Here is a 27,482-nt window from a genome sequence, read left to right as displayed (position 1 = left end):
TGTAAACTTGTATGAGTTAACATCCAGGCTCTTAAACCCTGTGAGGAATTCACTGAATTCATATGCCATAGTGCCTGCTAACTAAATGAATGAATGACCAAGGCCACAGATTAATATAGCAAGTTTAAGGCAAAATTTACAGAGCATGTGGGATCCTAAAAAGCCACAAAGACAGTGAATCCAATTACTTGCATTAACAAAGTAGAAAGGCAATAATAAAAATACAGCAGGCTTTTAACTAAGAATGACAGTATAATTTCTGTTAGATACATCACAGCAAAGAAAGTTCAGAAAATTGGGATCTAAATCCTAAATCAGTCTTCTCTCATGATTTGGTATCACAAAGGTTCAGAAGGACAAAGAAAAGTGTTGGGAGCCAGCATGAGGAACTCCGCCCATGGCAAAGGTCATGAGGAAGGAAGCTTGGCATACGCAAAGGCGTGATCAAGCCTCAGGAAACCCCCTGTTTCCGAGCATCTACTCCCAAAACCAGAGTACTTTACGGGGAGCTCTCCCCCATAACCATTTTTTTTAGAGAAGGAGTTAACTTGTAGCTCCAGTTAATAACAATTCCTGGGCATGACAAGAGTGTTTTAACTTACGAACTCTGAAGGTTCTCTGGCCTGCCTGATCAGGCTCGTCTGGCCGCATGTGATTGTTAACAGCCTCCCAACTGTGAGAGGCACAGGATGTTTTAAAACTTTTTAAATACAGACTCTTTTGAGAAGTTAGAAGATCATTAGTATAGTATTAGTGGGTTGATTAGAAATTATATTGGTGAAGGGTTTTTTCATTTGTCGTGCCAATAATTATTGCTAATTCCCTGCCCTGGGTGTGACAAGGATGTCTCAGGTCAAACCTCTCTGCTGACAGACTAGCTCGTGTGACAACCTCTCAACCATAAACAGCACAGAGAGTTTGGAGTATTAGCGTAGGGCTTTTTTCATTGATGAGTCAATGATTGCCACCAGGCCTCCATATCCTTAGGCACCTGGGAATATATTAATCAATGTATTTGGAATATAGAAAAGGAAATATAGTAGTTTTTTGATGTTAGCAACACTAGACTTTTTGACTTAATGAATTTTCTCTTTTGTTATAGATCACTGTACTTTGTTATAAATCACTATGCTATGTAAAAATGTAACTTTATCACTATCTTAAGACAAAATAGATCTTAAGGGGAACATTGGTGAAGGGTTTACATTTGTTGAGCCAATATTTGCTGCTAAATCTCCATATTCCTGCCCTTATAATGAATATAACTAGCATATAGGAGAAATAAGTATTAACCTTTAAGATTAATCATGTTAAACCTTAGGTTAGGTAAATTCCTTTTTTGATTGTAACTCACTACACCCTCACCCTATAGGAATGCAACTTTATTTTGGAGGGTGGCGCCTGATTTAAGAAAAAATCACCCCTGGAAAAATAAGTTTTCTGGTTAACTGACCGGTATCAGAAAGGGCCATAAAATGTCAGCAAACCTCATGGCTAGAAGATAATGTAAAAACCCATAATATCTTTGTATAATTCTATATGAAGCACCTGATTGTGACAAGGGTCAGGTCTGCTGACCCCCGCGTGACTCTGTATTCATCCCTATGTATAACAAAAAGGTATATAAACAAACCTAAAAAATAAAGAAATCGGATCAGTTTCTGGAAAGACTGATTCCCCCATGTTGTTTCTTTCTTGCTCCCCATTTTCCTGGCTAAATTCCCTTCTGGTACGAGGGTACACACCAAGCCTACTGACTTTGCTGGGGCTTCTAAGATCAGACCAGGGAGGCCTCAGTGCCTCCCCTCCCTCGGGAAAATGGAAAGACGCCTGTGGCCTACGTAGGTGGTAATTAGTATTCCACGTAAACCAATTATTCAGCCTCTTTTCTCCATTAATTTTCCTACTACACTATCTGTTTCTAATCTCTCTCTATATCTGCAATTAAATAAGTTTTTTCCAGGACGCTGATTCCGTCCCCACCTTCAAATTACCCTAGATCCACCAGGGTGAGACCCCGTCAGAAAAGCATATTTAATTCTGGAAAAAATGCACCATGGTGTAGAAGGAGTATGGATGGGCATAGGTCTGGTGGTAGGTAGAGTGGGCAATCAATGTTCCTTAGGCCTGAGTGAAAGTTGCTCAGTCGTGTCTGACTCTTTGCAACCCCATGGACTATACAGTCCATGGAATTCTCCAGGCCAGAATACTGGAGTGGGTAGCCTTTCCCTTCTCCAGGAGGTCTTCCCAACCCAGGGATTGAACCCAGGTCTCCCGCATTGCAGGCCGACTCTTTACCAGCTCAGCCTCAAAGGAGGCCCTTAGGTACTTAGGCCTAAATGTCCTTATTTATTTAATGAGAGGGTTGGGCAGTTAATGCCTACCACCATCCATCTGAGTTCAAAAATTCCATTGCTTAATGCTCTCTTACAACTTATCTTCTCCACAAAACTATTTTTATTACAGGTATAGTCAATATTTTCATCACATACTTTTATGAAAGTGTTTATGATTTAATTACAAATGATAAACTGTGGTCCTGACTACACATTCCATATATCCTTATATGTGGATGAGGATGAGATTACAATGAGATTAAATTCTCAATATAAAAGATTAACCAAACAATTATTCTGATGATGACCTTGCACCGCTGACTAACACAACCACCAGAAGTGACTATCTGTTATTTACGGTCACGGATCAGTCACTCAGTGACAAAAACACTTTTACACGTTTGTTGAAATCACGAAAATAAGCTCAATGAAAAGCAAATGCACAAAGAGGTAAATACAAGGATATTTATTTTGAAGTACTGTCTTATAACAAAAGATTAGAAAAAAATCTAAATCCACATATTGTGATACAGCCAGAAAGTGAAACTATGCCCAATCACTAAAAACAATGATTAAGTAGAGGCAGTCCCGTATGATTCATACGAAAAAATTTCTAAGAATTCTCAGGTCAGAACAGTGGGCATAGTGTGCTACCATTTGTACAGAAGAAAAAAAAATAAAAATTAATATGATATGTGCATAGGCTATCTCCAAATGGTCAGAGAAGGAAACGGGTAACAACAGCTGCCTCTGGGGAAAGGAACTGGGTAAGAGGAAACAGACTTTAAAAAATCATTTGAGCACATTTTGAATTTTTTGTCCATGGGCATGTCCTACTTATTTTTATTTAAAAAGTTAAATTTCTCTAGACTTCCTTGGTGGTCCAGTGGTTAAGAATCTGTCTTGCAGTGCAGGGGACACAAGTTTGATCCCCGGTCAGGGACCTAGGTCTCACATGCCACAACAAAGAGTTCACATGTTACAACTAAGACCTGGTGCAGCCAAGTAAATAACATATAAATATTAAAAAATAAAAACGTAAATTTTCAAAGGAACACACAAACAATGGAAAAAATGTTTGTATATGTGGATACACAAACACACAGGGAAAAAAGACTAGAGGGGAACAACTGTTAACATGGAGATGATTTATCTCCTTTCCTTTATATATAGTTCTCTGTATTTTCCAAGTTATCTCAATAAACACATTAGCTTTGAAATGATAAGAATTTATACATATTTTATAAACAATGCATATTTCTGTCACAATTTTTTTCATATGTTAAATGAAATACATGCGAGGAGAATACGTACATTTTTATCAAAGTTCTGAAATTGTTTCATGCCAGGATTCCACACATTTGCCCCAGACTCACCCTTAGGTTATATGAAGGATCTTTAACACTCAAGTTTGGCAGAGATGCCTGGCGAGCATTTACATAATTTGTTTCCACTCCTTGAGCTATAAGAAGAAGAGAGGCACTGAGTTAAGACTGACAAGTTATCATCAAATGAATCTTCAACAATGGCTCATTTCAGAGTCAGTCATGATCTTTCAAAATACCCAAAACTTTCCAGCCACTTACTGAACTCAAAATGTCAGATCAGATGACTCTTCTCCCAACATCATTAAGAACAGACTAAAAGTGATACTCCTATTCTTGATCTTGAATCTTTCATGGGCATGGGGGAGGGCTGTGTGCAGATCACTAGGTATCAGTCATGCCCTCAGGCTCTATGGTGGCAGTAGACTGCTAGCAGAGCCCATACCGAGTGTGAGTCTAAAAGACATGGGAACTGAGGGATGGGATGGGGAGGGAGGTGAGAGGGAGGGTCAGGATGAGGACCACATACACCCATGGCTGATTCATGTGAATGTATGGCAAAACCCACCACAATATTGTAAAGTAATTAGCCTCCAATTTAAAAATAAAATAAAATAATAAATAAATAAGAGACATGGGAAGGGCTGCCATGAGAGAGAAGGCCAATGTGCACTGGTCCCCTTTATGGAAGGGGTTCAGCAGAAAAGATGCCCCTTTCCACGAGGAGGTTATATGCAAGGCAGTTATAGGACCCCAGGGACAGGATGTCTCCAGGGCTTGGATGGTGGTCAGGCAAGGCAGCAGGGCTTGGCATAGACTCAGAAGCCCTGAGTGCACACAGTGCCACCAGCCAGTGCAGAAAGTTGGGGTGGAGACTCCTTCTTGAAGACCAGAATGTTAAGAACTGCTTGGTGGCATTTTGCAGAGGGCCAAGACTCTGTGGTCAGGGGTGCTGGGTGATGAAGTTAGCAGATATGGGGTATAGAGGATATAAAGGATTCTGATTGCTAGCGTCAGGCTGGTGAGGGCCATGGACATTTGGGTTCTGTTCCATCCACCCACTGTACACGTGAATCTCTACCAACCTAACCCACCACACATAGGTACTTCCTTAGGCCACAGAGAGGGCCAAAATGCTGCTCACCTGACTGCCTGTATTTCTGGATTTTTGTCTTCAGGTCTATCCTGTTGATGTTCGTTAGGCATTCTTCTAATAAATTCAGTTGATCTGGAGCAACCAGATTTAGCTTCTCCAATTCAACCACAAGATCCAAGAAACTCTAAGAGAACCATCAACAAGAAACAAATGTCAGTAAGGCTGACCATCAGGCCTCATATGCAAACCTCAGGCTGCATAATTTATAACAATAAGAAAATGTGACCACAGGAGCCCTCTGAGTGACCTTCAGGGATCCTAAACCAGAGTGCTTTGTTTTATTGTCTCTCCAAAACCATGAGCAAATTACACTCCTGGAATTTACCCAGGAAAGAGGTAAGTCTTTGGGGGGGACCAACCTGTACCCAGGTTGGGAATAGATGCATAAGTCATTTTTTTGCATGAAGGATTAAGAAAGCAGGCCTGAAAATAAAATCCTCCTGTGTTAATTCTCTTCCCAAAAGCCAGGCTGGTGTCATACTGAAAAACTCTAAGGGATTTACTGAAAAAGGGAAGTGAGAAGGTAGCTGGGGAAATGTTTTTACTAGAAAAACTCTAAATGATATAGTCTTAAAGTTCCTAAAATATTTTAATCAATGCTGGAAATTCCAGTTCATTCTGATACAGTGGACAGACATGAGGTGGTAAAATTACAAGGTTAGGGTATTTTGCTACTGTTCAGCCTGGAACATAGGGATTGTGAAAGAACTACATTTCAGAAATAGGCATCACTTTTGGTTTTATTTTCTTTCTGTTTAACATTTGGTTACTAATGTGCTATCTTTATTTTTCAATTAATAATCATAATTAAATCTAAATAAATGATTGAGAAATAAGTGGATTACGGGACACCAAAAAGTGAGTTTTATTTTTTTTTTATTTTACTTTCCATTTTGCATTTGATAATGGGGGCATACAGTTGCCCTAATATTCCTAGATGTCAGAAATGAAACAACAATCATTAAGAAACGTGAGGAGATTCTTAAGCAATGATTTACCAGAGTCCTCAGAAGCAGGTCCTTGATACTAGAGACCCGAGCTCTTCCTGGCCTGTCCACAGGTTGGAAGTACAGATCAAGCCAGCTGGGATCTAAATACTTTTCCAGTGACCACAGCATCCCTGAGATTTCACCCTTAGCTCATTTTCAACTGCAAATCTATACTTCTGCCACTCTCTGGATTCATCAGTCTCAAGGACCTTCCCCTACCCATCTCCCCCGCAGCCTGATGACTCCACACGGACCCTGAACTGGCTGAGGAGAGGGAGACAGCAGAGAGCAAGATGGCAGTGCACCAGCACTTCCCATCTGTTTCCACTCAGTGTGAGCAGATGGGACTCCTAACCCTCGCAAATGATCTGCCAAACCAGGGAGAGAAGCTGGAGTATATAAGCCAGACCTATGATGTTACATAAATAAAGGATAAAATACAAGGATGAAACACCCAGGGCCACACCAGCCAACATCACTCTATTGCCTCTCAATTCATGAACCAATTTTCCTCCCATCAGTGTTACTATGAAAAAACCCTCATACTCTGCTCCCTTCCCACCTTCACCCTCAATTTGGGCCTTGTTGCTTACGTGCCGAGTCCCTTTCTTCATACTATAGAGAACAACTCCCAACTTCTGATAAGACTCTTAGGAACATGAATCAAGAAAAAGAAAGCAAACTCACCTTATCCTTGGCTATCTTGCTTCGGCCCGTATAATCTCTCATGAGGAACATTAGTGAGGACACCTCAGATTTATCCAAATCCTCACCAATCTCCATCATCAGCACCCTGAAAACCAGACAAGGTTCTTTAGTAAATTCAGACACAAGTCCTAGTGAGAATATACTAAGAGTATAGGTCTCCTCTAGGCCAAAAATTGGTTAAAATACTAATTCTTGCCCCTATTTTGAATGTGTCCCCCAGAAAACAGAAAGTATAGATCACCCCAGGAGATCTTCAGGCAATTCAAAAAGGAAACTTATCCCTTCTGAGTTTTTAGTAGAACATGGTACCTCTTTTTTCATCTGCTATGAAAAGAACAAGAGAATAAAAACTTCCCCAAAGAATCCCCTAGCTCTCCCAGAAGTTATAAGTGAAATAAATGAAGAACCTAAATGACTAAGATGAAAGATGTAAATAGAATTCAAAATGATCTCATCCTCTCAGTCTAACAAATTCCTGGGTGATGCTGAAGCTGCTAATACAGGGACAATACTTTCAATCACAAGACTGTGAAGCAAAGTAACGCCTAAGCTATCCTGGCTAGCTCCAGAACTCAAAGGGTAAAAGGCACCTGCATCCTGGGAACTGTGACTGTGTGGAAAGCCCCTCCTCATATAGCCACCTCTGTTACAGCTGGAGTACCAGCATGCTTTATCGGGGCTCCCAAGGACATCTCATGATTGTCATTAGTGCCTGGTCATTGGCATCACTGCTTAGAAGCCCATTTTCCCAATTAGACTCTCAGATTCTTGCGGATGGAAGATTCTTCGCTTTGCTCTAGCGCTTACCAAACACCTCGCATATGTCAACCCACAATAAAGCCCACTCAACAGATGAATAAGTGAATCTAGCACTCCCTGGCCTCTCTACTCAGAGGTCCCCAAACTGCCTCCATTCACTTCAGCAAGGAAACAGAAAACGGAGAGAGTCCCCTGACTTTTTCACAAAAACCCAGTCAGTGCCTCCTGAAAAGTTTTAAGATTTCTGACATCATATAATGGTTCGAGAAATGGAAACTGATTAAGAAAAACAGCAACGACAATAATTAACCCTTATATTGGTAGGGCGCTACCTGGTTTTAAAAAGTTCTTTATATAATTTAAAATATAATAATTTTTAAAAGTACTTCACAAACTAAATTATCACAATCAATCCTTACAAACACACTTGTGAAATCAGATATTATTCTTAGTTTCACAAGTAGGAAAATGAAGGCCCAACTGATGGCAGTGGCTGGCTCAGCCTATGTGGATTGTAATTGGTTCTGAGGCTTCAAGCAGACCTTTAATCTCAAGTCTCATCCACGTTCCAAGGGCCACACTGCTTGCAACTCTCTTTAATACAGTTTTTAATCATGTATATCATCTCCAAATATACCTTAATGATACAACTAAAGACCGGGGTGGTCCAGAGAAAAAAGAATCACAAATTTAAGGTTACAAATTATCTTTCTTTCCCCAGAAATGCAGCCTTTCCTGTGGTTTCTGTGCTCCTTTGAGCCTCCAAGAGAATGCTCTGTGACCAGGAGGAAGGAACAATTCAAAGGCTGTCTGAACTAAAGGGAAGTCCAGTGGCCATTCCTCTCTGAATTTAAGGGAGTCTAGATGTGGTTAATTGAAGAAACCTTCAATCTGGGCTCCCCAGAGCCTCCTGGAGCAGGGACCTCACAGAAACTCACAGAAAGCTAGCTCACCCACTAACTTCCTTGGCAGGGGAAAGACCAGAGGGGATTCAGGAAGGATCACAAAGCTCTACAAAGGTCAGGAAGATTACTGTCAGGCTTGTTGTTTTCTTTTCTCAGAACAGGAAATTGCCCAGCTCTGACATCACAGGCTAGCAAAGAACACAGCAGATCCCATAATTAGAAGCCTACAACAGTACTAACTCTTAGTCATTTGTCTCTCTACCATTCTACCCATCAGGCAAACACATACCATCTGTCCTTTCCAGTTTCATTCTGACCTTCTACCCGGTTACTTTAAGCAAACATGTACTAAGGATTCAAACATTTCAGAAGAATGAACATCAACAGGGCAATAAAATTGGTGGGTAGGTAAAGGGATGAACCTGCTTTTCTTAATGTCCTCCTTTCTATGGTTCTGAAGTCTAGACCTTCTTCCCTCCCTCCCTCCTACTGGTGCAGCCTCGGGAGAGGCTGATGAATTACCTATAGTCTGAAATCAGATGTGGGTGCCTGCGCAGGAGGGCCTCCACTGTCGGAGTATCCATATCCAAGACGCTCTTGAGCAAGTCAAACCGCCTCACTCTGTAGAGCAGCTCAGCCAAGTTCACAGAAGACAGCTTTCCTCTCTCTCTTAAAATATCCAGAAGATCCCTGACATTCAGTGGAACCGCATTTGCAGCAACATCTCGGCACAAAAAAAGAAGTGCAGCCTTCTCATCTTCATCAAGTGCTTCTTCTACCTGATGGATGACCTCAGCAGACATCCTGTACAGTGTTATTCCAAGGAATGGCAGGAAGAAAAGTCTAGTCCAGTCAACAGAAGGCCATGAAGCTACTGATTTCATTTCTGGTGGTTTTCTTCATTTCTTTCAAAATCCTTTCCAATGGAGGAGTTCTGTGGTTAACAGGGAACTTTTTTTTTTTTTTTAATTCTCCTAGCAAAATAACGTATGCCTCAAAGTCCAGGTATAGGCTCTTCTTTTCTTGCTGGTCTAATTTAGCAGATTAAACTCATGTTGTTAAGTCTACAGAACTGATCCTTTCTGGAGACAAAGCAACTGATCCCAAAATCAGGACAGACAAAGAAGATAACCTACATTTTAAAAGAAATGAAACCAGAGACAAATTATTTCCAAAAAAAATCCCACATGCTTTATCACAATTTATCAGAGTGTTAAGTGTGGTAAGTGGAAAATCACTACTAAGGAACTAATGACAAAGTGTCAGATGAATGGTGAGGGGCAGAGGAAAAGCCCAATGACTAGGCTGCTCTCTGGACCACAGAAACTGAGGTCACGGGGGTTAACCCCTTTTTGGTGAACTCCCGGTAGGCTTGAACAAACACAAATCTTAGCAAAGGGGACTCTGCAAGGTGTCAAAAATGATGGGAGAAAACCGGTTTCTGTCTCTACCTCACCCTTTTTTTTCCAGTTGTTCTCCTACTTGGAAACCCTTCATTCACACCTGCTGCCATCCCCCAAAGTCGCAGGCACTTTACACAGTGTCATCATGAATGCTCACAGGACCCGTCACCATAGCTGAACATAAGCCTTGCCAAGTTTTGATCACCTCTTTGGACCCTGAGCCCCTTGGGAGGGTCAGAAGCCCATACTCACAACACACTGCTGGACAGCAACTGTTACTAGCATTGCTGATTGCATCAGTGGAAAAAAGGAGGGTGAGCAGATCTGCGGAAAGATCCAGGAATTGGGTGGGAATGGTGGGGTGTTCATGCCATGGGTGTATTCTTAACTTCTTCCATTGGAACTCAACCTATTTTCTTTCAAAATTTAAGTTATAAATGGGGGTCACTGTTCAAAGTTTCATAGCTATATTTTATTTTAAATAAGCTTTTACATTCTGGTATAATACCCTGTCAGTTTCTAGCAGAGAACATTTCAGATTAAAAGCTAATCATAGCAAAAAATAATTGGAAAACAACCTAACTGTAGGTTGATAACTGTTGCTGCATATTTGTGTACACGTGTATTAAACCAGCAGGATTTTCTGAAAGGAACACCAATTCTATTTTATTTATTGATATACAATCTTGGGTTACAAAAGATGAGGCATCTTACTACAAACACATAAGTAGAAAAAAAATTATATGAGAACATGGAGGAAAATAATTAGATTAGAAAGTCAAAATGAGGTGGAGGGATAAAGAATACAATGCAAATATGCAGGCCAGAAAGGCCTAAACAGATTTTAGCAGACCCTGAATGTGTCCCGAGCTTCCTGGCAGTCAAAGCAAAAAGGGATATATGGGATGTTAAATAGCCCTTGCTGTCAAAAATAAGAAAAATTGAAAGATTCTTAGAGGAGACACAATTTCCCTAGGGTTCCGGAGTTCCCCACCAATGGAAATATTAATGAGTACTTTAGTGTCAGAAATTAACAAAATTATGTTTATTTAAAATTTCATTTAAAAAAATTTTTTAATATCTTATTTTAAAATAAGCCATTCATGCATACCATTCACACTAGCCTTCCTCTCAATAGTCTAAAAGGGTTAGTTTTTAATAAAATAGACACTTTAGTTACTGTAGGCTTGTTAATAAGTATTAATGTGTCTATGCCAATCCCATGTTCATTCATCCAAGCCTCACTTAAACACAGCCATTCTGAATAACTGGAGAAATGAAATTTAAAATGATTGTTTACTCAAAGTAGAAAAACTGGTACTCAGACCACATTTTTCTAATCTGAAAGCTTAATGCTAATTTTATGTGTTTTGCAGAGGCTAAACCTGTACTCTACTCACAGGCTAACAAGACTTTAAACCTACCTACTAGTTTCCAAAAAAGGAAGGCAAGTTCTTTTTCTATTCATTAAAATTCATAATTCTGCAGTTGCTATTATTATAAATTAATCTATAAAATATTTATACACACTAGAAAGTATAAAATAAGTAAACACAAGAAGAAATAAGGGGCTTTCCTGGTGGCTCAGTGGTAAAGAATCCAAGACACAGGCTTGATCCCTGATAGGAAGATTCCACATGCTGTGGAGCAACGAAGCCCGTGCACCACAACCACGGAGCCTGCGCTCTAGAGCCTGGGAGTCGGATCCACTGAGCCCATGCCCTGCAACTATTGAAGCCTGTGAGCCCTAGAGCCTGTGCTCCACCACTAGAGAAGCCACTGTAATGGGAAGCAACTAGAGAGCAAACTAGAATGGGAAGCAACTATAAGCAACTAGAGGGTAGCTCCCTCATGCTGCCACTAGAGGAAAGTCAGCACAGCCAAAAGTAAATAAAATTATTTTTTAAAAAAAGGCAATGAGATGTTATGTACATTCACTAGACATACTGAAAAAGAACCAAACAGAGCTATTAGAAATGAAATGTTCAATTCCCTCTTTTTAAAAACAGTAATTTTTATAATTCATAACCATCAGTGATATAATAATACCATCAAGAGTTAACAAAATTAGATAATTGCTTCTTAAAATATTATCGGCTCAGTTCATTTCCTCTAGCCATTACACCCAAGGCTGCCTTCTGCCAGTCACGTACACTCAGCAAGAGAACTGGAGTGCTGTCTTCCCTCTGTACTAATGGAAGTATAGTTTGGCAGCAAAATCCAAATTACTCAGTGGTAGCATCTGGCATAGTCAAAGAAAATATCAAAAGGAAAACTACAGCTCCTGTGCTGACTCAGGCCAACCAGATGCAGCAAAATACGAGTGCTTATGTGTTGGGGCGGTGCTGGGGACAGTGAACTGAGGCTAGCAGTGATTGGCACTTGAAAGAAGGGAGCATGAAAGGGAGAAGTGGGGCTACAGTCCAAATACTCACTACTTTGTTACAGTTTCTTTTAATCCCAAACCAAGAAATTACCATAAAAACTACTTTCAGACTAAGGAAGTTCGGTCAGGTCTTGAGAGGCAAAGCCCAAGCCACCCCCATAAGGTTACCTTCCCAACCCAGAGGATATGAGACATACATTCAGCTGAAGGTGAGTCCATGATTAAAAATCACCTGCATAAACAAAAAAAGCACCATGACAGTAGACAAAGTGAAACTCACATACTAGGAACCTGTATCTGAAAGAGTTTAAAAATAAGTATCTTCTGCTCAACATCACTCATTATCAGAGAAATGCAAATCAAAAGCACAATGAGGTACCATCTCACGCCAGTCAGAATGGCTGCTATCAAAAAGTCTACAAACAATAAATGCTGAAGAGGGTGTGGAGAAAAGGCAACCCTCTTACACTGTTGGTGGGAATGCAAACTAGTACAGCCACTATGGAGAACTGTGTGGAGATTCCTTAAAAAACTGGAAAGAGAGCTGCCATATGACCCAGCAATCCCACTGCTGGGCATACACACCGAGGAAACCAGAATTCAAAGAGATACGTGTACCCTCATGTTCATCGCAGCACTGTTTACAATAGGCAGGACATGGAAGCAACCTAGATGTCCATCTGCAGATGAATGGATAAGAAAGCTGTGGTACATATACACAATGGAGTATTACTCAGCCATTAAAAAGAAAGCATTTGAATCAGTTCTAATGAGGTGGATGAAACTGGAGCCTATTATACAGAGTGAAGTAAGTCAGAAAGAATGACACAGGAATAGCTAATAGAACAACCAATACACAGATGAGAACTCAGAAATAAATCCACACACTGACAACTAAGGTGGTCCTGTAAATCAAGAGGGAAAGAACATTAATGTCCAGAAAGGGTGCTGAGACAACTAGTTTTCCGTACATACAAAGAGGATAAACTGGGATCCTTTCCTTATACCATTTACAAGCCACCCACAAGTACTAAAGTCCTGGACATAAAATGTCTAGAAAAGATTCTCCAAGAACATTATGATAACCTACAAATACAAAAGTGATTTTTTAAGAATTATGTAATAGAAAGCATTTCTGCAAATCAATAAGCATATGACAAGCAACCCAAGGAGAAAATAAGCAATAGGCAATTCCCGGAAGAAGAAACCCCCAACAGCCACAAACCATATGAAAAGATATTGAAGGCAAAATAGTATTCAGAGAAATGCAAATTTAACTACAGTGAGATATTATTTCACATTGGTCAAATCTGTTACTACATGTCAGAGAAAATATAGTGAAATTAGAAACTTTACACACTGCTAGAGAAATTATAAATTGATTGGGCCACTTTAAAGAATAAGTTGGCAATACCTGGTAAAGATGAAAGCATATGTTACTCTAGGACATGAAAATTTTATTCCTAAATGAATATACTTTTAAAATTCTTAGAATACCAAGATATGTACATAATGTTCCAAGCATCAGTAAATCTTACCACACAATAATGGTAACCATCTACAAGTCTATTAAAAGAGACTGAATAAAAGGTCCCAGTCCTTTGTAAAATACAATACGGCCATGCAAAATGAGGAACTATGAATGAATCTCACAAACAGACAAAAAATAAAACAAATATTTCTGCTAAAGCAAAAAGCTGCTAAAGCATGCATATCATGTGATCACTCACCTAGAGCCAGACATCCTGGAATGTGAAGTCAAGTGGGCCTTAGGAAGCATCACTACAAACAAAGCTAGTGGAGGTGATGGAATTCCAGTTGAGCTATTTCAAATCCTAAAAGATGATGCTGTGAAAGTGCTGCACTCAATATGTCAGCAAATTTGGAAAACTCAGCAGTGGCCATAGGACTGGAAAAGGTCAGTTTTCATTTCAATCCCAAAGAAAGGCAATGCCAAAGAATGCTCAAACTACCGCACAATTGCACTCATCTCACTTGCTAGTAAAGTAATGCTCAAAATTCACCAAGCCAGGCTTCAGCAATATGTGAACCAAGAACTTCCTGATGTTCAAGCTGGTTTTAGAAAAGGCAGAGGAACTAGAGATCAAATTGCCAACATCTGCTGGATCATCAAAAAAGCAAGAGAGTTCCAGAAAAACATCTATTTCTGCTTTATTGACTATGCCAAAGCCTTTGACTGTGTGGATCACAAGAAACTGTGGAAAATTCTTCAAGAGATGGGAATACCAGGCCACCTGACCTGCCTCTTGAGAAACCTATATGCAGGTCAGGAAGCAACAGTTAGAAATGACATGGAACAACAGACTGGTTCCAAATAGGAAAAGGAGTATGTCAAGGCTATATATTGTCACCTTGCTAATTTAACTTCTATGCAGAGTACATCATGAGAAATGCTGGGCTGGAGGAAGCACAAGCTGGAATCAAGATTGCTGGGAGAAATATCAATAACCTCAGATATGCAGATGACACCACTCTTATGGCAGAAAGTGAAGAACTGAAGAGCCTCTTGATGAAAGTGAAAGAGGAGAGTGAAAAAGTTGGCTTAAAGCTCAACATTCAGAAAACGAAGATCATGGCATCTGGTCCCATCATTTCATGGCAAATAGATGGGGAAACAGTGGAAACTGGCTGACTTTATTTTGGGGGGCTCCAAAATCACTGAAGATGGTGATTGCAGCCATGAAATTAAAAGACACTTACTCCTTGGAAGGGAAGTTATAACCAACCTAGGGAGCATGTTAAAAAGTGGAGACATTACTTTGCCAACAAAGGTCCATCTAGTCAAGGCTATGGTTTTTCCAGTAGTCATGTATGGATGTGAGAGTTGGACTATAAAGAAAGCTGAGAGCAGAAGAATTGATGCTTTTGAGCTGTGGTGTTGGAGAAGACTCTTGAGAGTCCCTTGGACTACAAACAGATACAACCAGTCCATCCTAAAGGAAATCAGTCCTGAGTGTTCATTGGAAGAACTGATGTTGAAACTCAAACTCTATAAAATTTTGGCCACCTGATGCAAAGAGCTGACTCATTTGAAAAGACCCTGATGTTGGGAAAGATTGAAGACAAGAGGAGAAGGGGACGACAGAGGATGAGATGGTTTGATGGCATCACTGACTCAATGGACATAAGTTTGGGTAAACTCTGGTAGTTGGTGATGGACAGGGAGGCCTGGCATGCTGCAGTTCATGGGGTCGCAAAGAATCGGACACGACTGAGTGACTGAACTGAACTGAACTGAAAATCTTTAATGTTAGTAATAACTTGGGGCTTCCCAGCTGGCGCAGCGGTAAAGAATCCACCTGTCAATGCAGGAGCCACAAGAGATGCAGGGTCAGTCCCTGGGTCGGGAAGATCCCCTGGAGAAGGAAATGGCAACCCACACCAGTATTCTTGCCTTGGAAATCCCATGAACAGAGGAGCCTGGTAGGCTACAGTCCATGGGGTCGCAAAAGAGCTGGACATGACTGAGCGGCTGAGCACGCACACATGTTGAGCACTCTCAGCTTACATTAAGACCCTAAATATTAGTAACAATACCATATATTGTTTAGGGATATGTGTATTAAAAATATTAAAACATATAGTAATAATGAATAATTAACACAGAAAAGTGGTTTCTGTTGTGGGATTAACAGAACGTCACTAAATAAAAATACAGAGGGGAAGTGACTAAATTTGTAATATTTTACTACATAAGCTCAGCAATAGATATACAGACAGTAAAATAAATACACCTCTGACCGCATTCTCTGACCACAGCGCAATAAAATTAGAAGACTATAATGAGCCAAAAGGAAACCCTATACATTCTTGAACTGAAAAAAGGAGTTTCTCTCTCTACTGCATTTAGCCCTTACCAGTTCAGTTAACAAGTTCTGCATGAAAACAACCAGAGCATGCCATATAGAAAGTATCTCATAGCATTGAAAATGCTGTCAGAGCTTTTCTGGTGTATACATAGACAATCCTTAGAACAAGACAGCCTAGAAGCATCCCAAAGTTACCATCAAAAAATACAAGTCCAATTTTATTTAACATGATTCAAGAGATAGGGTAGAAGGGGGGCTTCCCTGGTTTCTCAGTGATAAAAAATCCACCTGCCAATGCAGGAGGCTTGTGTTTGATCCCTGATGTGGGACGATCCAAGATACCACAAAGGAACTAAGCCCCAGTGCCACAACTATTAAGCCTGTGCTCTAGAGCCCGGGAGCTGCAACTACTGAGTCCACGTGTCCCAACTACTGAAGCCCAGGTGCCGGAGAGCTCTGCAATAGGAGAAGCCACCTCAAGGAGAGGCCCATGCACAGCAATTAGAGAATAGTCCCTGCTCTCCAAAACAAGAGAAAAGTCAGCAATGCCAAAAACCAAGCACAGCCAAAATCAAATAAATATGTATTTTTTAAAGATAGGGTAGAAGGGATGGGGAGGTGGGTGGCAGGTAGAATGAGTTCTTTAGAGTTTGGTGAAAGGAGAGTGCTCATTACTTACCAGCCCCGTCCTGCCTGAGCTTCCTAGTTCAGCACCACACACCTCCTCTGAAGTCAATGGCTTCACCTCACTTAGAGACAAAGGAGCTGTCCAAGCCCAATTCTTTCTCTTTCCTTCTTTCAAACACCCAGCCCTCCGGACTGACTGAGACTTCTGTTAGTGTTCTTTCACGCCCACCGTCTTAAGTCATTCACCTTTCCCAGCAGGGCAAAACTGGCAGCTGTGTGTGTGTTTGTAGAATTTTTAAGGAATTCCCCTTTCTGTCACCTCCTCTCTGGCAAATTTTAATTTAATGACTCTCTCTCCTTCGTCTCCTCACCCACACAAAATTTCCACAATGGTACAAACTGTCCCCCACCTTCAGAGTCAGAGCAGTTTCAGTTTCACTTCTCAACTAGTTGCGAATGATCACTGAATATACTAAAGAAAGCAGATGTAAGTCATGAGGGTTCCTTTCCACTGGTTAATGGAAAGGGAAAGGGTGTCAGCTTCTAGAAGAAGAAACCACTCCAGGTGTTTTGAGCAGAAAAAACATTGATATAGGTGGATACAGGTGCTTACAAAAGTGTTGTAAGGACTTGAGGAATGGTCTCCTAACTGAGCTTCTGAGAAAGATTGCCAGGGCTCCCAGAAAGACCTCGTCTTGGCCCAGGCAGTGGGGACGCAGGAGGCTGTCAACAGTAGCACTGAGCTGAAGAACACCTCGGGGCTCCCCTCGTGGCCAAGTGGTTAAGAATCCTCCTGCCAATGCAGAGAACACGGATTCGATCCCTGGTCCAGGAAGATCCCACAGGCCGAGGAGCAACTAATCCCATGTGCTGTAACTACTAAAGCTTATGTGCCCTAGAGCCCGTGCTCTGCAACAAGAAAAGCCACTGCAATGAGAAGCCTGCACACCACAACAAAGAGTAGCCCCCGCTCACCACAACTAGAGAAAGCTCGCATCCAGCAAGGAAGACCCAGCACGGCCAAAAATAAAATAAAGAAATCTTAAAAAAAAAAAAAAAAAAAAAACAGCTCAGTCAATGATCCCAAGATCAGAGGGTCAATCAGCCCCCCATCTGCCTCCTCTGTCCCCACAGCTGGTGACTGGACTTAATGTGCTGCTCGAACCCCATCACCACCGCCATGCTTGCCAGCAGGGAAACCAAGAGCAGCCAGCTACTTGGTCTCTCCTCCACTTGTTTACAGATCCTGCCCACATGTACCTTAATTCACATCCTGGTTGGAAAGGAGTCTGGGAAATGCAGTTTGTGGTTTTGCACTCTCTAGACCTAAATGAGAACGGGTCCTGAGCACCAACTGACACCAACTGACAGAAGGATATCCCAAAAGAACATTGTTGTCTTCTTTGTGGTTAGATCTTCTGCATAGACCCCAGTGCCTGACTCCTAGTAAGCACTCAATTAGTACTTGAATGAGTGAATAGAGTTTCAGAATTCGCTTCAAGGCAACAGCCTCACTTTCTTAGCTTCCCAGATAGGACCTAGAAGCAAGGGCTACAAACCCTTTTCCGGCTAGCACCTCAATTCTCTTGCCCTTTTGCCTCCTCACCACCAGCTCTGCAATACCTTGGTATGCCAGAACTTTCCAGTTTGAGCACTAAAATTTCCATTGTCCAGGAAATTCCTCACTGACAAACCGGGATGGTCACGCCAGCATCCCATCTTCAGATGGTGAGCGTCCAACACTCACAAATTTAGGGCAGAAGTCGTGCTGAATGGAGGGGGAGAATCATCCCACACTTGTGTGACTTTCAACATCAGCTGGCCCCTTACTGCTACCTGGCATGCTATTTCAGGACTGCGGTCAGTTCCTTTCAAAAGCCCCTTCACCCCTTCCACCCTCACGGCTTTCTTCTATCCAAACACCACACACTGGAGCCACTTCTAATCGATCGACCTTGCAGTTGATCGAGTGATCTCTTGCAACCTTCCACCTTCCCCTGCTGTCCCACACCTTCCCGGGCCATCCACTCCCCATTTGCCCTCTTGTCTCCACCCTTTCATCAATCTCTCTCTGCCTTCAGGGACTCCGCCCCCTTCAGCTTGTAAACATGTTCAGTCTCTTCCATCTTAAGAATAAAGAAAACAAGAAACCTGTTCCTCCTGAGATCCCCTAGACTTAACCAGTCTTTCACTCTTTCTCCCTTCATGTGAAGCTGGGATTTCAGAAAGGGAGAGACTGCAATGCATGCTTCAGGTCCTGCAGTGTCTCAATTCACTCAAGATGCCTCTACTGGTATCCCCTCCACCCCACACCCTCTCCACAGTGACACTCAGGGCCATACTGGAACCCGAAACAAAGGAAACATCATTAATGTGGATACTGTCTTTATTGAGAAATCTGATATTTTCTTCATCATGGATTTTTGGCATTCATGTCAATGTTTTCAAAATCTTGCATTAAAATATTATTTATCTTGATTTTTCACACCCCCTTAAGGGATGGGCCTGAAATGACTGCCTCACTCGCCTCACCCGAGTGTCCTCACCTGATGGTGCTCTTCTAGAGGCCTTCGTGGCCTCCTAGTGGCCAAATCCATGGTCACAGGGAAGTCTTTTTTTACCCAAGCATTCTGATACTCTTCCTTGAAACTCTTCTCCCTTGGCTGACTTCACACCACTACATTTTACACTGTCTCCCTCTGACTTTCTCCAACCCCTCAGCACTCTTTCTGTACCTGCTTCTTAAATGAGGGGGTGCCCTAGCATCCATCTCTCATGCTAGTCTGTCTTATTCCTCCTGCCTGTGGCCTCTCCATCTCCAAAGAGATCTATCAGAATGAACCTTCTGAAGTTTGTGCTTGGACCAAAGCACTTTCCTAAATTCAGACCTTTCAATGACTCACCTCCCATCGCAGGTTCCAATTTCCTTTGCATTCAAGACTCTTCCAGGTCTGGCACCTGCCTTTACCTCTCATTAACACACCTCACACATTCAGCTTCAAACCAACCTCAACAAGGAGTTCTTACCCACACCTTTGCACCTTTGCCTGGATTACCATGCTCAGCTTGCAGGGCCAGCTGAAGTGTCTCCTGCATGTAAAGTTTTTCTGGGAAGAACTCACCCAGACTTAGTCAGCAGTTCCTTTGTTCCATCACCATATTATGTATATAAAGCTTTGCAGCACCCAGCATAGCCCCAGTAGGTGATAGTAAAATGTCACTTTATCAGGCTTTTCAATGTTTCTCACAGAATGCCAGCTTTGCCCGCAAACCATCTGGTATCAAAAGCACATAACGTTCCCAGTAGCATAACTGCCAGTATGACTAGTTCCCGGCATACTTAAACCTATTCCAGGACAGATACACTTAACAGTCCCTTTTTTGTACTGCTTTGCTCATGGCATGGCCTGAAAGCAAGGTCATGTTCACTGAGCCACAGCATGCAAGCAAATGTAATTTCCCAGCAATACAATACAACTGAGTGGCAATGTGGAGAAGCCTGCCCTGCCAGCTGCAGAGAGCAGCATGTAAACCTGGAACGTTCAGGTGTCTGGGAATCCCCACTGACATATGAAGACGAAGTGCCTGAGAGAGTCATCAAGAAGCTTCTAAAGAGATAAAGGAAGAAAAGGTTACATGATCCTGACCACATTATAGGAGTTCAGTGCATCCACAGGACCCCTCTCCTCCTCCTCCATTTGTGTACAGAACCTGTGGGTGCGGGCTCTGCGTGTGGCAATTTGAGCAGCCAATATAACAAAAGCAGCTTTTCTCCATCCATAGGCATTTTAACCCTAAGATAGTGCACAAAATGCCATTTTGTGCACACTATTTAAAGTAACATGCTTAGTAAGAGATCATCACGTGGGTCCTGGTTTCTGGAATGCTGCAGAAATGGTCTAGAAGACCATGTATTGAAGCAGAAACACAAATGCATTCCAGTTTGGAATTATTTATTGCGCATTTTTAATTTTTCATATGTTTCATTGTTTAATTTAATATTTAATGCATACTTTTACCACTGATACATTATGTATATGAAAATACATAATGTATCAGTAGCTGTGCTGTGCTTAGTCACTCAGTTGTGTCAACTCTTTGCAACCCCTGTGGACTGTAGCCCACCAGGCCCCTCTGTCCATGGGGATTCTTTAGGCAATAATACTGGAGTGGGTTGCCATGCCCTTCTCCAGGGAATCTTACTGACCCAGGGACTGAACCCAGGTCTCCCACACTGCAGGCGGATTCTTTACCAACTGAGTCACCAGGGAAGCCCATCAGTGGCTAAGAGGATGCATTAAAAAATTATCATATTTGGCTTCCCAATCATACATTTCAATTACAGCAAATTGCCCACAAGCTATAGTTATCTCAATTATAAAATGACATAAAATTAGAAGGTATATCTTATAAAGTTTCTTTGATGAAGCTCAGCCCCATGACTCTCATGGAAACTCCTACAAATTTCAACATAACATTACCTCACATCACTTCTCTGATTCCTATGGGCTGCAGAAAATGCGGGAATGAAATAATCCCAGGAGAAAGAATCTAGACCAAAAGGAGATGGTGAGTCATCTAACTGTACTGAAACATGAGCAGAGTCACTAGGGAAAACTGCTTAATGCACTGGCCCACTCCTCTTGAATCAAAGCAAATCTTCACTAGGGCAAACTACCCCTAGAGAGCACAAGCACCCAAAATTACCTCCCTTCCCTTCCCTACTTTCTTCTTGAGTACTGTCATATGCGGTAAGCTCCCACTCATCTACATTAAGTTGTAGTGGAGTCCTGGCTAGGACTGCCAAGTCTACCCTCCTAGGCCTCGAACAGACTGGTCATCATTACAGGGCCCCAGCAGGCAGGCACTTGTGTCATGCCTACTCATCCTTACATAATCTACAAGGAAGCAAGATGGAGATGGTGGTAGAATAAGAAACATGCTCAGAACCTGGTTGCCAGATCCAGGAGACAGAGCTTGTGAAAGGAAGATTTTGCAATTCTGTGGGGTAACAATGCTGTTGTTTAAGAAACTGGGTGAGGCTCCCTGGGGGCTTCACTGTTGGCTCAGGGGTAAAGAATCCGCCAACCAATGCAGGAGATGCAGGTTCAATTCCTTGGTTTGAGAAACTTCCCTGGAGTAAGAAATGGCAACCTGCTCCCGTATCTTGCCTGGAAAAGTCCATGGATAGTGGAGCCTGGTGGCCACAGCCGATGGTGTCACAAAGCGTTGGACACAACTAAGTGACTGAGGACACACACTGTATCGAATACAGTAGTACAGTATTACAAGCCCAGGACATTCACTTGATGCCAGCCCCTGTGGGCCAGCTATTTACTGTACTACTGTACTTTCAAAGTACTGTACTGTAAGCTTTAAAATGTTTTCTTGGAACATCACTGGAGGTCCACTGTTTACAACTCTGTGCTTTCAATGCAAGAGGCTTGGGTTCTGAAGCAGGAGGAAGATGGGTAAAGTGATAGGAGATTCATTCCCTGTGAACAGAAACTCTAAGACAAGGATAGCAGGACAATTAAGAAAGGAAGACTGAGGGCAGCCACAGAAAACTTACATAGCAGGTGAACCCCTAAATTTAGCTGGACTGTCCCCCACTCCTTCCCTAATACTTTAATCTCTGTCCTAACTCTGTAACTTTGCAAGAATATTTACCTCCATCTGGAATGTCCTCTTTACTCTCCACCTCTACAAATTAATATCGAAATCTTTCTCCAGCTTCCCAGGTGGCATAGTGGTAAAGAATCTACCTGCCAATGCAGGAGACTCAAGAGATGTGGGTTCCATCCCTGGGTCAGGAATATCCTCTGGAGAAGGAAATGGCAACCCACTCCAGTATGACTGCTTGGAAAATTTCATGAACAGAGTAGCCTGGCAGGCTACAGTCCAAAGGGTCTCAAAGAGCTGGACACGACAAGCACGCAGGCAAACTTTTCTCAAAGCCTAATTCAGGTTTCTAATTCAGGTTTCTCTGCTCCTTGAGGTTCCCTGAATGATTCCACATAAATGATTCCACATAAATCTCCTTCAGGACTAGTATAATGTTTACTATATAAATGATATCACTTAGTCCTTAAAAAAAGAGACAGTGAGGAGGCTGGGCCCTGTGCAGGCCACACATTTCTCATTCTCAAAGTCAGGAGACCTCTTAGACTACACATGCGCAGAAAGGCTACTTAGAGGTCAAAAGAGAAGAAGTCCAAGAGATATTCTACCCAAACACCTCTGTGGTAGAACCTATTTTAGCTAACAATGCATGCACACACATGGGGGGAGGATCTTGAGATATACCAAATACAGACTCTGAACCAGGCAAATCAAAATAATTGGCCACAGGAAAACCAGAAGAAATGCTTCATAAAAGTGATTAAAACTGCCACAGGGGCAAGATTCAGGGACTCTCACTCTGAGTCTGCCTGTGCGTCTATTCACACATATGGTACTCTTTTTCCTCCTAATAAATATTTAACTTGTTTCATTACTCTCTGTCTTTGTGGGAATTCTTTTCCTCAAAACCAAAGGACCAGGGCCTTGTCACTGACCGCTGGTCAGGTGGCTAGGATTTGGTGCTCTCATTGCTGTGACCCAGGCTCAACCTCTGGCCGGGGAACAGAAGTCCCCCTACAAGTCACTGCAGGCTGAGGCCACCTGAGATCATACCCATCCCTGGTTGAGGAACAAGATCCCACATGCCATTCGGTGCAGTCAAAATTAAAAAGAAAAAAAAGTAAGAGAATTGTTGACCTATCATAAAAAATACAAATTAAAATTTAAAAAAAGAAACTGAGGGATGGATGATTTTTAAAAAAACCAAAGAAGAAAAAAGATTAATGACTATATCATTTACCCCAGAGCAACAACAAAACAGAAAGCTCTGGTTTTGTGTTTGTTATGTATTATTTGTTTGAAAAGTACTGTACACCTATTACAGTACAGTACTATACAGCCATGGAGAAGAAAATGGCAACCCACTCCAGTATTCTTGCCTGGAGAATTCCCATGGACAGAGGAGCCTGGCAGGTTACAGTCCATGGGTTTGCAAGAGTCAGACACAACTTAGCGACTAAACCACCACCACCACTGTATAGCCAATTGTGTTAGTTGGGTACCTAGGCTAACTTTATTGGACTTAGGAACAAACTGGACTTACCAACATTCTCTCTGAATGGAACTTTGGGGACTTACTATACTTGGGCCAGAACAGAAACTGGAGGAAAGCATCTGACGCACCAAGCGGTAGCTTCCAAGGCAAGCATGAAGCTCCTGTGGGCTTCCTGCCTGGCAGCCTGCCAGAACCACAGCACAAACCAAACTTCCTGCTCCAGAGCTCTTTGCCCCCACACCTTAAAAACTCTACAGGTGCACATCACATGCTGTCTCTCCAGACAGTAGACTCTCCCTTGTGTGGGCAAAGAACATACCTGGCGTTGGGCGGGTGTGTGTGTGGGGCGGGGGCAGGGTGGGGGGTGGTTGGGGATTACTTGTCTCAAGCCAAGACAACAGTGGGCATAGCTGTTGCTGGTAATGGGGCTTGAGGTCACCCCAGGGACCAAACCTATACTTCCTTTACAGTTATGAACAAGTCCACTGCCGCCACTCAGAAGAACTACCCATGACTATCCCCTGCAACACCCCAACTGTGCAAGATTCCCAGGGGGCAGGGGCAAGGGGCCCTTGCAGGCCTGCAGGTGAAGTGGATTCACCTTGTAGAGCAGGTGCCAGATGATAAATAACAGTGTTAAATGAAGTGCAAATGTCACTTTCAAATATAAAACATGAAGTCCTTAGGAAAAGCCATTTTAATCAGAATGTCCAACCCAGAAGCTATAAGTAGAACAAGTGCTAACACTAAAAATGCAACTTCTGTAGGGCAAACACTTTCAAAATTCCCTTACAAACCCTAGTCTTTTTTCTTTTGTAAGTGTTGGAGTTAGGCCAAGTTTCTTTTTTTTTTTTTTTTTTTTTTGGCTCTCCCAAAGAAACTTTTTAAAGATTATTCAGGGGAACCACTGAAGGGAAATTACCCAGAACTCCGTTTATCTTATCTGAAATCTCTTACCTGAAGCAGGTCAACCCTCAGAGCCCTGTCTTAGTTTTAAATCATGTTTTGTCGGGGTCCAGCAAGCTCTCTATTGGCTCTTCATCTCAACGTGTAAACAAATTTCAAATGTCAGCAAATGAAACTATTGGAGAACCTTGGTGTCCTTGAACTTACTTCCTGTAACCTCCAACTAAAACCTTGTTCTGAATTTCAGTGGCCTTTGTTCGACTGCCTTCCACTGTTAATATTTAAAAAAAATCTGCCCTGACCAGACATTCCCCAGTTCCTTTTAAGGGAAAACGCGGGGGAGGTAGGAACAAGTTTATTTCAAGGCTCTACAAAAAGTCTTATCAATCAGTCATTGCGAACTTTCCTAAGGCAAGCTGTTCTTCCAGTTTGCCAAAACACACATCACACACTGCTTTAGGAAAGAGCAGCCCTAACCTACTTCACCAGGCTATTGCAAAAGAGTAAAAATTCCCGTCCTAGCAGTCGCTCTGCGGAGACACACACTACAGCACAGAAAGTCCCAGTTCTCATCAACTTTGCCAAAGGAAGGCTGCCAAATTTTCATCAGGTCACGCCCGGAAGGGAGCAACCCTCGGGATATCCTTAAGCAAAGTTTACAAGACACTGGGGATCTGAAACCAAAATTGCGGTTCTGGGGCACCGCAGAACCCCGGAGCAATGGGGCAACTCATTGTTGGGAGAGTCTCTGAGTCTGGGCGATCCCGCGCCCAAACGGGTACCTGGGATCCTGGGAGACTCAGGCGGCCTTCCAGGGAATTGGGGACGCGGGGCGCTCCAGCTGGTCTGGGGCCCTGGGGGCAAACCGAAGATAACAGATCTATGAAGGGAAGGAGAGGGTGGAAGGAACTGAGAGAGTAGCATTGCCATTTATACCCTACGATGTGTAAAACAGCTAGTGGGAAGTTGCTGTATAGCACAGGGAGCTCAGCCCCACGCTCCGTGAGGACCTGGAGGGGTGGGATGGAGGCCCGGAGGGTGGGAGGGAGGCTCAAGAGGGAGCGGATGTACTATACTTATGGCTGATTCTTGGTTGTTGCTCCGCAGAAACCAACACAACGCTGCAAAGCAACTGTCCTCCAATTAAAAACTTAAAAATTCATGAACATAATATATATCTCTCTCTCTCTCCAGGACTGAGTCACCTGCTACAAGTCCCACCCCTCCCCTGCCCCCTGCCCCCACCCCCCGCCTAGGCGCAGTGCCAGGAAGCGCAAGTCCGGGTGAACTCGAGAGGCAACGTGGGAGGGTCGGGGTGGGGGTGGGGGGTGCACCTACCGTCCAGCCTGCGGCGAGGCTCTCCTCTGGCGGCAACCCAGACTTCACTCCGACGCCTGAAAATCCGCAGGCAAGATGGAGAAAAAGAAACCGAAAGTCTGAAAGCAGACGTGGCTTTCCTGTCCAGTCCGCAAGCGCTCTGGCCTTCCTCTCCCTGGACTTGTCTCTCTCTATAAAAACTTTTCACTTTATAAAAGTCTGATGGTCCGACATTCACTATGTTAGACCCAGAGACCCCACTCTCCCGCCCTTCCAGTAGAACCGGTGCCAGGCCACAGCCCCTGTGTCGGCTATTTCCTGTTTTTACTTCTCTACGTGTTTGCTATGAACTCTGGGCGGTTGCTTACCAAGCAGTTCTAGTTGTCTCTAGCAACAAGCACTAGTAGTTTTGTTGCTGATGTACTGGAAAATAATAAATAGCAAATGTAAAAGCGCTATATGCTTTATTCCTCACAACTACTTTCTTCTGATATTTTTTTAAGTTTCTTAACTTTTTCTTGAAATATATTTAAACTTACAGGAAAGTTGCAAAAATAACTGGAAATGAAAATATTCCATTTCCCAGAGCCCTACTTGAATTTCTATAATACCAGATAACAACATCAGAAGAGGTTTAGCAAAATTTAAGGGGTAGGGGTTGGAGGTGGGAGGGGATAAACTTCACTTAAGTAATCCAGTCAGCCACTAAATAAATAAGCATGCACGCAACAATAAAAGAGGTTGGTGAGGCCGGTGAGTGAGGAGGAAACAAGTACCCAGAGTTGCTATATTATCTAAAATGTCCAGTGTTCTGTACACCTTTCTATATTTAAAATATAACCAGCAAGGACTTATTGTATGGCAGGTGGATCAAAGTTATGTGGCAGTCTGGATGGGTGGGGAGTTTGGGGGAGAATGGATACATGTATATGTATGCCTGTTTCCCTTTGCTGTTCAACTGAAACTATCACAAAACTGTTAATTGGCTATATACCAATAGAAAAGAAACTTTAAATTTTTAAAATACAAAACGAAATGTCCAGTTTCTAACAAAAAGTATGAGGCATGCAAGGAAACAGGAAAGTATGACCCAAACACTGGGAAAATAGGCAACAGAAACTGTCTTTGAGAGCAACAGGATGTTGGATTTACCAGAAAAATAATTCAAAGTAGCTATTATAAGCATGTTCACAAAACTAAAGAAAAGCATGATTAAAGTATGACAATAATGTCATACTAAATAGAAATATCAATAGAGATATAATCAGCCCCTAGAGCAGGGATGTGACTCTGTAATTATAGAAATGAACCAAACAGAAGTTTCTGAATTTGAAAAGTACAATAACTAAAATAACTTTATTAGAGGCTTAACTGGAAACTCAAACTGGCAGAAGAAAGAATAAGCTATCTTGAAGATAGATAGATAGAGATTATGTTTCCAAGAACAGAGAAAAATAAAAAGAGCCTCAGAGAAATGTGGACATCATTAAGCACACCAGCACGTGCATATGGGAATACTAGAAGGACAGGGGAGTGAAGAAGGAACAGAAAAAATATTCAAAGAAATAATGGCTAAAAACTTTTTAAATTTATTGAAAAACTATGTCACATATCTAGGAAACTCAACAAATTCCAAATGGGATGAATGCAAGAGATCTACGAACACAACATAGCAAAAATGCTGAAAGTCAAAGGAAGAAATCTTGAAATCAGCAAAA

At 42.2% G+C, this 27,482-nt stretch overlaps 1 protein-coding gene across 5 annotated transcripts in view; it reads right to left on the bottom strand.

Moving 5' to 3' along the window:
• CFLAR (CASP8 and FADD like apoptosis regulator) overlaps positions 1 to 25,940 on the bottom strand; it is a 50,565-nt gene extending 24,625 nt beyond the window's left edge. Inside the window, exons 1-5 of one of the 5 annotated variants that reach the window (XM_052659913.1) lie at positions 25,786 to 25,940; positions 8,701 to 9,310; positions 6,494 to 6,599; positions 4,806 to 4,941; positions 3,713 to 3,798 (exon numbers count right to left, since the gene is read on the bottom strand). In XM_052659913.1, the coding sequence (XP_052515873.1) occupies positions 3,713 to 3,798; positions 4,806 to 4,941; positions 6,494 to 6,599; positions 8,701 to 9,062 (690 nt within the window). In that variant the 5' untranslated portion in view covers positions 9,063 to 9,310; positions 25,786 to 25,940. Of the gene's footprint in view, positions 1 to 3,712; positions 3,799 to 4,805; positions 4,942 to 6,493; positions 6,600 to 6,755; positions 6,917 to 8,226; positions 8,297 to 8,700; positions 9,311 to 25,785 lie in introns of those variants that run through there. The other 4 variants (XM_052659906.1, XM_052659934.1, XM_052659926.1 and 1 more) reach the window with 4 other exon arrangements.
• Between the last annotated feature and the right edge of the window lie 1,542 nt (positions 25,941 to 27,482).

This window comes from Budorcas taxicolor, chromosome 2, assembly GCF_023091745.1.
Source record: "Budorcas taxicolor isolate Tak-1 chromosome 2, Takin1.1, whole genome shotgun sequence".
In the NCBI taxonomy this organism is placed as follows: domain Eukaryota; kingdom Metazoa; phylum Chordata; class Mammalia; order Artiodactyla; family Bovidae; genus Budorcas; species Budorcas taxicolor.
Note: the sequence above shows the minus strand (reverse complement) of the source record. Positions and strands in the feature narration are given on the sequence as shown.